At 42.9% G+C, this 16539-nt stretch overlaps 1 protein-coding gene across 2 annotated transcripts in view; it reads left to right on the plus strand.

Annotated features, from left to right (window-relative positions):
• The first annotated feature begins 12780 nt into the window (after nucleotides 1-12780).
• ATXN10 (ataxin 10) overlaps nucleotides 12781-16539 on the plus strand; it is a 153563-nt gene continuing 149804 nt past the window's right edge. For both annotated transcript variants that reach the window (XM_067698374.1, XM_067698375.1), the window contains exon 1: nucleotides 12781-13123. In XM_067698374.1, coding sequence (XP_067554475.1) covers nucleotides 13008-13123 — 116 coding nt within the window. In that variant the 5' untranslated portion in view covers nucleotides 12781-13007. The remainder of the gene's footprint in view (nucleotides 13124-16539) is intronic.

Genomic DNA, 16539 nt, shown 5'->3' on the forward strand with positions numbered 1-16539 from the left:
GGCTGCACCGCCGCCACATTCTACTTTGGGTTGGTACCCACACACCAAGGGTGGTAAACAGAATAATGGTCCCCAAAGAGGGCCCCATCCTAATCCCTGGAACCTGGGAATAAGCTAAATTACATGGCAAGGGGGAATTAAGGTTTCAGATGGAAGATTGCTAATCAGTTGATCTTGAGATGGGAGATTATCCTGAATTGTCTGAGGGGGCCCAGTGGGATCACAAAGTTTCTTGCAAGCGAAAGAAGGAGGCAGGAGAGCTACTGGGAGAGTCAGGAAAGCAGATGTGATGATGGGAGCAGAACCAGAGGGCTGGCAGCACGTGAGGGGCTCAACCCTGCAGCCCTGTTGCGGGCTTTGTCGATGAAGGAATGGGCCGTAAGCAACGGAACGTGGCGCCTCTGTAAAGGAAAAGGCCAGGAAACGGTCTCCAGAAAGAATGCAGGCCTGTCCCTGTCAACACCTCAGTCTTAGCCCAGTGAGATCTATTTCAGTCTTCTCAACTCCTGAACAGTAAGATACTAAATTTGTGTTGTTTCAAGCCCCTAAGTTTGTGATGACTTGCTACAGTGGCCACCAGAAACGAATATCACACCCAGCGATCCCATCTGTGAACCAAGCTGGCTCTCTTCCCTTCTCTCATCGTGTGGTGGCCGGAGACGGTGAGAGCTGAGAGGCATGTACCTGTGCCACAGTGGTGGAGGACAGGAGTTTGGGCCACTTGCTTGTGCCATTTGCTTTCACCTTCTGGCACTGCCAGTCCTCGGCCCGAGGTGTGCAACTTACCCCATGACTGTTGCACGTTGCGGGGTCTGAAAGAGTCCAGCTCTCGATGGGCAGTTCTGGCCATGTGGTCACTTGACGTCACGGTCAGGTGCCCCATGTCTACCAGGGCCTAGCAGCATGCCAGGAGCTTTTTAAATTTAATGGTTCAATGAGTTTCGGTAAAGTTATTCAGTGGTGTCATCATCACAAGATTCCAGTCTTAGGACACTTCCATTATCCCCCCCAGGTTTCCCTCATGTCCACTTGTGGTCTATCCGTGTTCCTACCCCAAGCCCCAGGCAAATACAGATATACTTTCTATCTCTATAGTGTTTGCCTTTTCTAGAAATTTCATATAGATGTAATCATACCGTACGTCGTCTCTTTTGTCTGATTTCTTTCATTGATCGTAATGTGTTTGAGGTTCATCCTGTTGTATGTATCTCTCCCATCCAGCTGGCCAGCACTCACACTCTCCTCACCTTGAGTCCTGGGGGCGGTGACTGACAGCTCCTCACAGCTATGTTTTGTCTTGTTTCATGAGCTCTTGCCCTGTGCACGCACAGTTTAATATCTAGTCTGAAACCCAATCAGATTCCTATCTAGCTTCTGGAGTTCCTTCCCTGCGGAGCACCCACCTCCACGAATTCCAGCCACTTTGGTTTGTAACCTGTGATCGCTGTCTTAATTCAGTGAGACGACCTTGCTGTCCTGAGCACCCGCTTTCTGTACTGTGATGTGAAAAGTGGGTCCTTGCCGAAAGGCTGGGGGATCACAAAGACCACCTCATGTATTTCGCTTCTCTCACAGATCCCTGTGCTATGTTGCCTATTATTCAATGTCTAAAAAGGTTTTTTTCCCATATATTTTGTCCAGTTTTCTAGTTGTTTATAGCATGAGGGCAAGTCTGCTACTGGTTATCCATGATGGCCTGCCATGATTTTCTTTTGATTTTTTTTTCACCAGCTACTGTTATATACAATCAAATTCACCTTTTTGAAGTACACAGTCTGTACAATTTTGGTCATTGTATACAATTGGTAGTCAGCACCACAATCATGATAGAGAACAGTTCCCTTACCCTAAAAGGTTTCCTCATGCCCCTTTCACAACCTCACCCCCCCCCCACATGAAAGGTCTGCCTTTTCTATAATTTTGAAGTTATACAGTACGTAGTCTTTTGTGTTTGATATCTTTAATTTAGTATAATGTGTTTGAGATTACCCACATTATTGGATGTGTTAATACTTTGTTCCTTTTTATTGCTGAGTAGTATTCCATTGTGTGGATATACCACAATTTATTTATCCACTTACCAGTTGATGGACATTTGGGTTACTTCCAGTTTGGGGCTATTATGAATAATGTTGCTAAGAGCATTTTTGTATATGTCTTTGTGTGCGAAGGCATGTACATATACTTTGTGTATATGGAAATGTCAGGACATATTTTAAGTGTATGCTTAATTTTTAAAGATATTGCCATACTGGGCTTCCCTGGTGGCTCAGTGGTTAAGAATCCACCTGCCAATGCAGGGGACATGGGTTTGAGCCCTGCTCCAGGAAGATCCCACATGCCGCGGAGCAACTAAGCCTTTGTGCCACCACTACTGAGCCTGCACTTTAGAGCCCATGAGCCACAATTACTGAGCCTGAGCGCCACAACTACTGAAGCCCTTGCGCCTAGAGCCCGTGCTCCGCAACAAGAGAAGCCACCACAACGAGAAGATCATGCACTGCAACAAGGAGTAGCCCCTGCTAGCCGCAACTAGAGAAAGCCCACACGCAGCGACCAAGACCCAACGCAGCCAAAAATAATTAATTAATTAAAAAAAAAGATATTGCCCTACTGTTTTGCAAAGTAGCTATACAACTTTCAGTCCCACCAGTCCCTCTGCATCATTAATAACACTGTTATTATCTGTCTTCCTAACTTTAGCCTTTCTAATGGATGCATAATGGTATCTCATTGATGTCTCCTTTGAATTACCTCGGTGCTTTTATTAAAAGTGAATTGACCTTATAAGTGTGGGCATATTTCTGGATTCTCTGTTCTATTCCATTGATCTATGTGCCAATTCCACACTGTTTTTTTGTTTTGTTTTGTTTTTGTTTTTTTTTTGCGGTATGCGGGCCTCTCACTGTTGTGGCCTCTCCCGTTGCGGAGCACAGGTTCTGGATGCGCAGGCTCAGCGGCCATGGCTCACGGGCCCAGCCGCTCTGCGGCATGTGGGGTCTTCCCGGACCGGGGCACGAACCTGTGTCCCCTGCATCGGCAGGCGAACGCTCAACCACTGCGCCACCAGGGAAGCCCTCCAGACTGTCTTGATGACTGTAGCTTTATAGTAAGTCTTGAAATCAAATAGTTTAAATCCTTCAACTTTGTTCTTATTTTGCAAAATGGTATTGGGTATTTTAGGTCCTTTGTCTTTTCATACAAATTTTTAAATGTCAATGTCCTTTTACAAAGACTGTTAAAATTTTTTTTGCATTGAATATATAGATCAGTTTGAGGAGGACTGACATCTTAAAAATATCAAGTCTTTCAATCTATGAACATGGTATATATTTTCATTTATTTAGGTCTTTTTCAATTTCCTTTTGTAATGTTTTGTAGTTTTCATTGTACAGGACTTGTACATCTTTCATTTAAATTTATTCCTAAGTAGTTTTGATGTTATCATAAGTGAAGTCGTTCATTAAATTGAACTTGTAATTGTTCATCGCTAGCGTATAGAAATACAATTGATTTTCATATAAAACCCTGCTGCATTCACTTACTAGTTCCAGTAGAGTTTTCATAGACTCATTAGGGCTTTCTACATACATGATTAAGTGGTCTGCAAAAAGGACATTTTCACTTCTCTTCTAATTTGTATATCTTCCATTTCTTTTCCTAGTCTTGGCTAGGACATCCAGTAAAATGTTAAATAGACATAGTAAGAGCAGACATCCTTGCCTTGTTCCCGATCTTATATAGAAAGCATTGTGTCTTTCACCATTGAATATGATGTTGGGTGTAAGTTTTTTGTAAATGCTCTTAATCAGGTTTTGCAAATTCCCTTCTGTTTTTACCTTTCTGGGAGTTTTTGTCAAGAAAGCCTCTTGAAGTTTATCAAACGTTTTTACTTGCACCTATTGAAATGATAATATGGCTTTTCTCTTTTATTCGATTAATATGATGAACCATATTGATTGAGTTTGGGATATTAACCTAATCTTACATTCCCAGAATATGACCCCACTTGGTCCTGATGTATTGTCATTTTAATATATGGTTTGATTTGTGAATATTTTGTTAAGGATTTTTGTGTCTATGAGGGATATTAGTCTGTAGCTCTTTTTTCCTTATGAAGTCTTTGCTTGGTTTTGGAATCAGCTTAATACTAGCTAGCCTCATAAAGTAAGTTGAGAAATGTTACCTCTTTTTTCTGAAAGAGTTTGTGTAGAATTGATACTATTTCTTTCTTAAATGCATGAGAGCATTTACCACTGAAGCCATGTCACTGTGGAGTTTGCTTTAGGGGAAGGTTTTTATTTATAAATTCAATTTATTTAATTGATATCAGGCTGGTCAAGTTTTATACTTTTTTCTGGATGAGTTTTGGTAATTTGTGTCTTTCAAGGAATTTGTCCATTTCACATAGATTGTCATGTTTATTGCCATAAAGCTGTTCATAACATGGCCTTATTACTCTTTTAATGTCTATAGAATCTGTAGTAACGTCTTCTCTTTTATTCCCGATAATCAGTCCAGCTAGAAGTGTCTCAATTTTATTATCCTTTTCAAAGAAAAAGCTTTTGCTTTCACTGATACTCCATATTATTTTTCTATTATTTCATTGATTTTTTTCCCCTTACCTTTTTTTAAAATTGCTCTTTTTATTTATTTATTTGGCTGCATTGGGTCTTCGTTGCTGCGCGCGGGCTTTCTTTAGTTGCAGCAAGCGGGGGCTACTCTTTGTTGTGGTGCACGGGCTTCTCACTGCAGTGGCTTCTCTTGTTGCAGAGCACAGGCTCTAGTAACGTGGGCTTCAGTAGTTGTGGCACGTGGGCTCAGTAGTTGTGGCTCGCAGGCTCTAGAGCATAGGCTCAGTAGTTGTGGTGCACGGGCTTAGTTGCTCCGTGGCATGTGGGATCTTCCTGGACCAGGGATCGAACCCGTGTCCCCTGCATTGGCAGGCGGATTCTTAACCACTGCGCCACCAGGGAAGTCCTGCCTTATTTTTATTATTTCCTTCCTTATGCTTGCTTTGGGTTTAATTTGCTCTCCTTTTTCTAGTATCTTAAGATGAAAGCTTAGACAATGTGTTTGAGCTCTTTCTTCTTTTCCAATCTATGCATTTAAAACAACATTTCCTTCTAAACACTGCTTTAACCTTATCCCACCAACTTTGATATGACATTTTCATCATCACTCAGTCCAAAACGCTTTCTAATTTCTTTCGTATTTCTTTTTTGATCCAATTATTATTTAGAAGTTTGTTTTTAAGTTTTTCAAATATTTGGGGGACTTCCAGGTTATTTTATTATTACTGATTTCTGATATAATCCCACTGCAGTCAGAGAACATACTCTGTATGATTTCAATCTTTGTAAAGGTGTTAAGACTTATTTTATGCCCAGAATATGGTCTTCCCAAGTGCACTTGAAAAGAACGCATGCTGTATCATTGTTGAAAATTGTTGCGCTGTGGAACTATTACCTAAGTAAAAAAGGTTTAAACTATTGTTCAGATATTCTATATCATCGCCGATTTTTGTTTAGTTTTTCTAGCCAATGATAAGATAGGAGTGGTAAGATATCCAATTGTGATTGTGGAATTGCCTGTCTCCCTTTAATTCTGTCAGTTTTTGCTTCATGTATCTGAAACTTTCTTATTGGGCAAATACACATTTATGATTATTACATCGTCCTGATGAATTTGCTCTTTCATCGTTATGAAGTGTCCATCTTTATCCCTGGTAAAACGTTCTGATAAAATCTATTTTATCCAATATTAATATAGCCACTCTGAACTTTTATGCTTATAGTTTGCATGGTATATCTATTTTCCATCCATTAACTTTCAACTTATCTGTCTTTATATAGTTATCTTAAAAAAATCCATTCTGATTATCTCTAACCTTTAATTAGAGTGTTTATTCCATTATCCTTTACCGTAATTATTGATATGGTTGGGCTGGATTTGTCATTTTGTTTGTGTGTTTGTCTCTTGTGCATTCCCCCCCCCACATTGCTCCTTTTGTTTAGAATGTTTTTTAGAATTCCATTTCAATTTTCCTGTTGGCATCTTATCTATAATTCTTTGCATTTTTTTTTAGTGGTTGCCCTAAGGAATCTATTATACAATGAACTCAGGTCAATATCTCCTCTGTCTCTTCTATTATTGTTGTTACACTTCATACATTTCCATATGTTATAAACCTCACAAGAAAATGTTTTAATTTTCTTATAATTATATTATAATTATAAATTATAAGTTAAATTATAAGCAATAAGTTAAATTATGTTATAATTTTTGCTATAAACTGTTATATGGTTCATAAAACAATTAGGAGGGAAAGGGCAAAGAGAAGAAAATGGTCACTTGCATTTACCCAGATATTACCATTTCTAATACTCTTCCATCTTTTTAGGATTTGCATTTCTATCTGATAGCATTTTCCTCAGCCCAAAGAAGCTCCCTCAGCATTTCCCATGGTGTGGTTCTGTTGGAGAGGAATTCTCTTAGTTATGTTTTATCTTAAAACGTCTTTGTTTTCATTCTTGAATGATGTTTTTTCCAGATACAGAATTGGCAGTGTTTTCATTCAGTAAAGAGGTCGTTCTGCTGTCTTCTGGCCTCCATGGTTCCTAATAGGTCAGCCGTCCTTCAGATCATTGTTTTTCTGTGTCTAATATGTACGTTTCCTCTTGGCGCTGTCGGTGTTTGCTCTCTCGTTTCAGCCTTCAATAGTGTGATGTGTCTTGGCATAGGCTCTTTGTGTTTATTTTGCTTGGTGCTGGTTTAACATTTATACCTGCAAATTTCCATCTTTCGTCAGCTTTGGAAAATTTTGGCCATTATTTCTTCAAATATTTTGCGTGCGCGCGCGCGCGCGCGTGTGTGTGTCTTGTTCTCTCTCTCCTATCCTCCTGGTATTGCAATTACACTAACATTTGAACATTTGATATCCTCTAACAGGTCCCTGAAATTCTGTTCCTTTTTTTCCCATGTTTTCTCTGTTCTTTCTTTTTCTTTCTTCCTTCTCCCCTTTATTCTTCCCTCCCTCCCTTCCCTTCCTTCCGTTCTTTTTCTCTTTCTTTCTTTTCTTCTTTCACTTATTTACCTATTAATCTATCTCTTGATTTGATGTCACTTACTCTTTTATCTTCATGTCTTCAAGTCTACAATTTCCATTTGGTCTTTTTTTTACATTTGTATTTCTCTGCTGAGATTTACCACTTTTCTCTTGAGGTTTTTATTCATTGAGGTCTGTTTTATTTTAATTCATTGAATTTAGTTATAATATTTCTTTAAAATCTGTTTCTGTCAGTTCTAACATCTGGCTCATTGCATGGATGGATTTAATTGGTTTTCTTGTCCATTTTCTTTTTCCTCGTTCCTTTCAGGTAGCTTTTGGATTGTTACCTGATGTGAATATTAAGTTGGAGAGATTCTGGGTTCTGTTATTTTCCTCTACTAAGTGTTAGTTTCATCCTGTGTGGACGTGAACTGAAAACTCTGTTTCTTCAGGGATAGCGCTAGTCTTGCTTCACATTGTTTGTCTTTAGTTGAGTTGCTTTGGGTCTACATCACGTGTGTGTGCTTCAGAGGGCAGTCAGAGGTATGGACAGAATGAATTTGAGGATCCATCCTCTGGCTCTCTCCCTTTTGTGGGTTCTCCCACTCTCCTCAATGTTCATACTTTCATACTTTTACTTTTATGTTTCTACAGGCCAGAAAAGATGCAGGGTTTTCCACATTGATCCCCATGCTGGATGCACAATATGTAGTCCCAGGATAAAAGCCACAGGTACAACTTTCCTGTATGCCTCTCCACCTCCCCTCCTCCAAGGAGCATGCACTCCTCATAAGGGCCTGTCAGCTTCTGTTCACTCTCAACTAACTTCAAGTGGTTTGTGCGTGTGTGTGTGTGTGTGTGTGTGTGTGTCATATCCAGGTTTTGTGATGGTTTTTGTGTGTGTGTGTGTGTGTGTGTGTGTGTGAGGTCTGGTAGGGTCTTCATCCATCTCATCCAGAAGTAGAATCCTGTCATAAACTGGTTCACAAAGAACACTTTGAATAGCACTGGTCTAAACCACTATCTCAATGATGGCTCTGTTCAGAATGGAGTTTGTAAGTTTCCCTTCCATAGTTTTCTGCCTGATGTTTATAATTAAGGGCTCAATAACAGACAATGTCAATGCCAGTGGAAGAATTCCAAGTTCAGGCAGAGAAGGCAGGAGGAGCGTTAATAACATCTGACTATTGTTTGGTACTGATTGACTCAACAAAGTTCATCTGATGTTAAGTAGTCTGGCCTTTACAGATTGTTCTCAATGAATTTCTCTTCTTTTCTGACCTTCAACCTCCTGTGACCTTAGCTGCTGAAAAGTGTAAAGCAGAGGAAGTCCTCAGGCAAGAGATATACCTGGGCCTGTGCCCACAGAGGTAGCCTTTTCCCTTCCACTAAAAAAATTGTGTGGGATTCCCTGGTGGTCCAGTGGCTAAGACTCCACGCTCCCAATGCAGGGGGCCCAGGTTCGATCCCTGGTCAGGGAACTAGATCCCACAGGCCATAACTAAGGGTTCGAATGCTGCAACTAAGAGTTTGCATGCCGAAACTAAAGATCTCGTATGCTGCAACTAAGACCTGGCACAGTCAAATAAATTAATAAATAATTTTTAAAATTGTGTTAAAACACACATAATGTAAAATTTGCTATCTTAACCATTTTTAAATGTACTGGTCAGTGATATTAAATGCATTCATAATGTGTAACCATCACCACCATCTATCTCCATAATTCTTTTCACCTTGTGAAACTGAAAACTCTATGTGCATTAAAAAAAAAAAAAATCCTCATTCTTTCCTCCCCCAGCCCCTGGCCACCACCATTCTGCTTTCTGCTCTATGATTTTGACTAATCATGCAGTATTTTTCATTCTTGCGAATGGCTTACTTCACTTGACTTAATGTCCTCTAGCTAAGCTAAATATATGACAGATACTGGGCTATCATAGCGACATAGACTATCTCACTGAATCTTCCTAACCGCTCAATTAAGTATGTATTATTACTATTCCATTTTACAAATGAAAAAAAAAAAGGCTTTAAAGGGTGGTTACTTGTCCAAAGTCAGGTGCTAAGAGATGAAAGCAGGATTCACATCATCCAAGTTTGTCTGGTTCCAGAGCTCATGCTCTTTACCAGAGGTTGGCAAACCTTTCCTGTGAAAAGCCAAATAGTTAATATTTTAGACTTTGTAGGCCTACAGTCTCTGTCACGACTACTCAACTCTGCCACTGTAGCATCAGAGAGGCCATAGGCAATGTGTAAACGAATGAGTGTGACAGTTTCCAATAACATTTAAGAAAATAGATAGTGGGAAAGATTTGGCTTGCAGGCTGTGGTTTGCTGATCCCTGCTCTTAACAAGTACGCTATTCTGTTATTTTTTCCTTTGATCTCTAAAGATTTCAGTTCCGCGAATATTTATAGCATTGCTTCTAAGCACAAGGCATTGAACTTGGTCCTGAACAGGATGAAGAAGATAAAGTCCCTGCCTTGAGGAATCTCAGATTCGAAAGACAGTACATAAACACGTCTACAGTAGAAGGCTGACTCTGCAAATTTAGTGCCAAAGAGAGTTGTGGGCTGACTCCGGCACCTAACTAACATGATGTTTCAGTGGAGGGGCTGATATATGGCATAAACTTTCTAGTGAGAGAATCATAGGCAGAGATGGTAAGGACAAGGTTTCAGAGAGAGTAGCCAACACAGGCAAGAATGTTTCTCTCCCCCGTCACTCATCTTTTGTTCCCTTTACCAGCATTCACTTTCATTGCCAAAACCATACGCACTTTGGTCCAAATATTTTTGCCTTGCACCTCACCTACTTTCTCCCTTGCTTTTCTTGTTCCCCCATTTCTTTTTCCTTTCTTTTTTATTTACTTATTTTCACTTCTTGATTATTGAATCATTGCTGATGCAACTCTTCTGCAGTGGGCTGAATACAAGAACATATCGCAAATTTCATCTGAAGTTTAACTCACCTACTTCTACGTGGTGGCCGCTCATCCTAAGGCGTGATTATGTACCATTTAAAAAATGCCATTTAGCCCAAGTGAAATATTAACTTAGTTCTGTCAATTCAGCCAGGGTTGAAATCCTCTAGTCAATTCCAGGCAGTCAGTGACACCCCACTGTTTGACCAATTTAATATCCTTTTGTTTCTTATACTCACCCATACTTCTAGTCTGTCCTGTTAATGTCTCTATTTCTCTTTTAATCTTCTTTATAAATTTTTTCTTCCTCTCTTGCATCCTTCCTCTTTCCTGTACTTTTTGAATTGTTGACCTTCTTCTGGAGGCATGTTATTTCCTTTCTCTTTTCTGAAAATATATTTTAAAAATATCTTTTGTTCATTAACTTAATTGACATTTACTAAGCAATTACCACATAGCCGGCCCTTTTCTAGATACTGGAGATACAAAAGTTTAAAAAAAAAAAAGGACAACAATCTTTGTCCTCATGGAGTTTAAACATTCTGGCAGTTCACAAAATAAAGTAACGATAAATAAATAGGTAAGTAAAGGATATGATATAGAAACTGTTAAGGGCTATGGAGAAAAAGTCCTGAGGACCAGGAATTTGGGTGGTGTGTTACAGTTTTAAAGACTGATAAGGGAAACCCATTAAGAGGTCTTTTGAGCAGATGAAGGAAGTAAACCACACAAGTATCTGCTGGGAGAGTATTGAAGGTGTTCCATGCAAAAGGAACAGCATGTGCAAAATCCTGAGGCAGGAGGGTACATCCCCAGGTGGGGTACAAGGAGGGCAGGGTGGCTGAAGCTCAATGGATGAGGAAGAGGCTAGTAGATGTGATCAGAGTGGGGGGAGGACGAAGGACGTGCCCTATTTAGGGACTCTTCCATTGGAAGAACTTTGGTTCTTGTTCTGAGTGAAATGGAAATCCTTTAGAGGGTTTTGAGCAAAGTGAAATGTTGACTTATAATATTTTTAAAGGATCTAGAATGTAGGGAGGCAAGAGAAGAAGCAAAGAGAGCAGTCAGGTTCATACTGCAATATTCCAGGTAATGAATTTGAATATTATGGGACATGTTTTCTGGAAGAATCAGAGTAGTTACTTTTGTTTTACAATTAAGGATAGAAAACTAAGGGGTAAGGTTTTTTCCTTAATTAATTAATTTTTGGCTGTGTTGGGTCTTCGTTGCTGTGCATGGGCTTTCTCTAGTTGCAGTGAGCAGGGGCTACTCTTCATTGCGGTGCGCGGGCTTCTCATTATTGTGGCTTCCCTTGTTGCGGAGCACGGGCTCTAGGTGTGCAGGCTTCAGTAGTTGCGGCACGGGGGCCCAGTAGTTGTGGTGCACGGGCTTAGTTGCTCCGCAGCATGTGGCATCTTCCTGGGCCAGGGCTCGAACCCTTGTTCCTTGCATTGGCAGGCGGATTCTTAACCACGGTGCCACCAGGGAAGTCCAAGGGGTAAGGTCTTGATTGGTGACAGTACGTTTTCCTATTCCCTGTTCTTCAGGGGGAAATTGGGAGATTTTGCCCTGCTAGTTTAAGGATTGTTAAACATTTTGAATGGTCTTGAGCACTGCCAGGTGATGTAATGCCTGGCACATAGTAGGTACATAGAAATCCTTGTGGAATGAATGAATATGTAGTCAGTTAAATGGGTAAGGCTGAATTACAATATCAGGTGACTTGCTTGTTCATGTTTCAGCTCTCCTGCATACTCTGGTGGTGTTTACTGGGTCTTTAAATTTTATTTAGCAAAGAACATCAAAAGCGCTACGTTATAAACACACACTTACTCTTCCAGTAAAAATGTAGAGGGTACTATTTACATCTTTTAAATGGTTCCATAGCAATTTGTGTAGTCCTCTGTCATAGCAGTAATCAACTGTATTCAATTATGTTTGCATGTCTCTCTCTCAATAGTCTTTGAGTTTCTTCAGGGTTGGGATCGTCTCTTATTGATATTTACACAGGCGTCCCTCTGTATCCATGAGTTCCACATCCGTGGATACAGAGGGCCAACTACGGGACTTGAGCATCCACGGATTTTGGTGTCCATGGGAGATCCCGGACCAATCCCACACAGATACCGAGGGACCACCGTTTGTCCAGCACCTAGCATGGGACTTGGCAACAATGCCTGTTGAAAGGACATATACATGATATGATAAAGCGTGGTGGAAAGAAAACATACGAGTTACCAACACCCCACAGAAGCCTTGTCTGATTCCTATAAAATATACTCATTTCCCTTAGAAAAACACAATTCTTACCCTACCTATGTAGAATTTAGCTCCTTGACATCTAATTGTATATAAAGCCCTCGATGAGGTAGAACGACGTATTCTCATCCCAAGCAGGCCTGGTAAATGAACTGTTATCGTCAGTAAATGATCAGTACGAATTGGGAAGTGAGCTTCCAGGGTCTGAGACTTGCAAGCTGGAGACAGACTGCTCCAGTTCCGGGTGGGTCGGTGTGGGCACTGGTCAACCCACCCAACCGCAGGATCCAGGTCTTCAGCCTTTTCCGCCGGGGGAGCCTCTGCAGGACTCCCCACCCTTCCTCATACCCCTCCCGGGGAGACCCCCTCTGCCCGCACCTCCCCCCTCAGGGTGCCCCTGTCCCAGTGCCCCATGCAGACTTCTCTGTGATCCTCCACCCTCCTGACTTCCCCGCCCCCTCAAACACAACTTCCGCCCGCGCCCCCTCCCCACAGGCCGAACTTCCGGCCGGCGCCCCCTCCCTAAGGCGGGACTTCCGCCCGCGCCCCCTCCCCTAACCGAGCCGTTGCGTCCTCCAGCCCGAGGCGAGCCGGGGCGCGTGCTCTCGCGCTCTCCCAGCCCGGCCACGGGCTATAGCGGCGCAGAGTCGGCGGCGGCGGCGGCGGCGTCAGGAGGCTGTGGGCGCGCTCCTCCCCCTTCTGCCTTCCCTCCTGCTCCTCCTCCTGCTGCTCCTCGTCGTCGCCAGCTCGGCCCGAGCTGCGAGCGGCAAGATGGCGGCGCCCAGGCCGCCGCCCGGCAGGCTGTCCGGCGTCATGGTGCCCGCGCCCATCCAGGACCTGGAGGCTCTCCGTGCGCTGACGGCGCTCTTCAAAGAGCAGCGGAATCGGTAACGGCCCGGGCGGCGCGAGCGTCGGGGGCGGCCCGGTGGGGCTGCGGGAGCGGGGCGGGGGCGCGGCCTCTGGGGAGCGGGCCGCCCCCTCCTCCCGGGACGTCCGCGGGGTGGCGGCCTCCGCGATGCGCCCGAGGGGCCCCGGGCCGCCGATGCCAGGCCCGCGTCCTCCCGCGCCCGGTCCTCGAGGTGCCCCGGGGGGCTGACACCAGCTCCCCGCCCGTCAGTACAGGTGTGAAGTCGGGGTGCAGGAAGGGGGACCGAGCCAAGTGAGGCTGTGGCCGCTTGCTGCCTGTTTGGTTAGTTGAGTCGCGTTGATGGCGCTCCTGTAATGGGAACAGACCCACAGGACGCCGGAGTCAGCATACGTGCTGGTGGGGGAGAGACACGTTACAGATGTGTAAGGTGGGAGGTGGCGTCACTCCATTCGGCCTGTCAGCTAAGGCTTTGCATCCCCAGTGGTGGCCGCGCTTTGTGGAGAGGCCGCTTCAATCCTTACTCTGCCATTGAAGGGCCAGATGGCCATTGTCAAAGGTGCCCAGGAGTCTGACAGACCTGGATTTGGTTCCTGACCCTACAAGCTGTGCGTGCGTTATTGTGCAGTTTTTCCAAGCCTTAAGATTTCTTGCGTAAAAATGGGAGTATAATACATGACTTCATTTCTGAATTGTACAGAGGAATAAATGAAATAAAGCATGTGAAAATATAAAGTATGTGATGCCCTCAGTCAGTGCCTGTTTGATTTTGTTCTAGTCTTTTCTGGGCCTCAGTTTCCACGTCTGTTTAATAGGAATAATGTTGGACAGTACCTTTCTGGGGACATGGTTTGTCAGGATTAAATGAGATAATGCATATTAAATCCTTAGCACATACCTGACACATAGTACTAAGTAACTGCTAGCTGATACTATCCTTTAACACATTATGGATGGACCCCCATGTGCCAGGTTTTGTGCTAGGTGATGAAGTTGAAAAATAAAAAGTCTTCTCCTGGAAAGTCCTGTTCTGGGGAACCAGCAGATAGCAAAGAGTAGAGGGAGCATAGAAGTCCTAGAGGTCCTTTTGATCTGAGCAGTTCTACTGCCTTAAATCACAATGAGAAGTGTTGAGCAATTGGAAGAGTGCTAAGAGCCCAGGGCACTGCTCCTTGGGATTTGGGGGAGATATGTTAATTGATATGACACTCTGGGAGATGTGTTGAATGAGTTACTGCTTGAGCATATCTATACCATGAGGACCCTCCTTTTAGTCAGTAATCAGTTATCTACGTTTATTAAGCACCTACTCTGAAACAGGTTCTTTTCTAGAGGCTGAAGGTGCAGAGATGAATGTGATACCCCCTTTTTTCAAGCATGTTGGAGTAATTGCTGTGTAAACAGATTGTAATGGGGGGTCTAGACAAGAAGAGGTAGTGGCACAGGGGGAACTGCGGACCTCGTGGGTAGATTGGTGGGCCAGGAAAGGTTTTAGATTACTTTGGCTTCGTGGCTTACAGATGAGAGGGCTAATTAGAAAGAACAGTATGTGCAAAGGGACTGTGTGCTGATTTTGCACGGTTTCTGAGTGGTCTAAATGAGATAACATAGGTAAGGTGTATGGTACAGAGGAGATGGTCAAACATCAGGACACTATAACCTGGAGGATAAAATCCGAGACCCCGAGCCAGTTTACAAGACCTTTCTTGACTCTGTCCCTTGAGAGGGGAACCATTGAAGGTTCTTTCAAGGGCATGGCATGGCAAGATCTGTATATTAGAAAGATCTCTGACTGCCACTGTTGGGGATACATTAGGGTGAGGGTAGAGGCAGGGGACTTTTAAGAAGATGCAGAAGCCCAAGTGAAAGAGAAAAGTGCCTGAATTTTGGATGTTATCTATGGGGTGGGTAGGATAAATATTGAAAAATATTTACAAGATTGAATAGATAAGACTCAGGGACCAATTGGATTGTTGGGGAAGAATGAGGAAGTGAAGATGTGTCCCATATTTGATTTGAGTTTTTCCTGGGGCTGGCAGGAAGTTTGTCCTAATTCCAGGCGGAGTTTGAAGACCAGGAAAGGTGAACTGATGTGCAGGTCTTGGGATAGGGAGGCATATAGTTGTGTGGTGGGGCAGAGAGCCCTTGATGAGAGTTTGTGAGATCCGGCTTCTGGTCCTGATTCTGCCACTACTTCTTTGTGTGTCTTTGGGCAAATCACCCTCACAGAAACTCAGGGGGTTTCCAGAGTCCAGCTGCTCTGAGAGGATCCATCCAATGTCAATGGACCCAGAAGGAGGATGGACCAAGGTGTTAGGAGTTGGATGGGATGTAAAGTGAAGCAAAATGAGGCCTCAGAGTAGCAAATAGAAAAACACCGGCCAAAGCAAAAACATACTGAGTAAAGTAAGAAAGTAATTGATGGAACAAAAGAATTCCTCCTCCCTTGAGTGTGGGCTGAACTTAGTGACTTATTTGTAAATGATAGACCTGGGGGAGATGACAGTGTGTGACTTCTGAGACACAGAAGTCCGTGCAGCTTCCCCTTTGCTTTCTCTCTTGGATCACTCACTCTGACAAAGCCAGCTGCCATGTTGTGAGGACACTCAAGCGTCCAAGTAGAGAGATCTGTGTGGTGAGGAACTGAGGCCTCCTGCCAGCAGCCATGTGATGACCATCCGGGAAGTGGATCCTCTCAGTCCTGGTCAAGCCCACAGCCATGTGTGCAAGCTCACGAGAGACTCTGACCTGTGTGAGACCATAAATGGGTTTGTTTTAAACTGCTCAGTTTGGGGGTAATTTGTTATATATATTGGTATATAGATCATCAGTATACCAAGCTAAAATTTTCGTCCTCTGGATTAAATCCATGTTCTATAACCCACTCCTTGAATAGTGTCTTAACCACTAAAATCTGTAAAAAAAAATTGCTTATGGTCATAAAATATCAGTACCAAGAGGCTATTCAGTTATTTCTTCCTTGTGGAAGGTGGTTCTTTTTATTAGTTGTTTTAAATTTGTTTTATACCTTTTTAATGTACGCATCTGCATTTTTAACATTTAACAAGTGATTTTTCTTGGCTGTGCTCCGAGTCTTTACAAGTCATGCTAGATTCTTTCTGGAACAGAGTAAGATGTAAATACATTAAGAATTCTGTTTTCAGCCTTCTCCTGGAGGTTTTATTTTCCAGCCCTTTAGTCACCCTTATGATGTATTTCTTCATCATTTATCTTTATGGCGTATGCAGACCCCTCTATTAAAGTGTAGAACCAAGTGAGATTGGTTGTCATACTCTATACCTCCACTGTCTGTGCAGCCACTCGTGACATGTGGCTATTTAGATTAATTAGCAATAAGTAAAATTAGTAATTCCATTCCTGTACCAGCCACATTTGAAGTACTCGGTAGGCAGTCACGGGTGGCTGGTGGTTAACCGT

Source organism: Pseudorca crassidens, chromosome 11 (assembly GCF_039906515.1).
Source record: "Pseudorca crassidens isolate mPseCra1 chromosome 11, mPseCra1.hap1, whole genome shotgun sequence".
NCBI lineage: Eukaryota > Metazoa > Chordata > Mammalia > Artiodactyla > Delphinidae > Pseudorca > Pseudorca crassidens.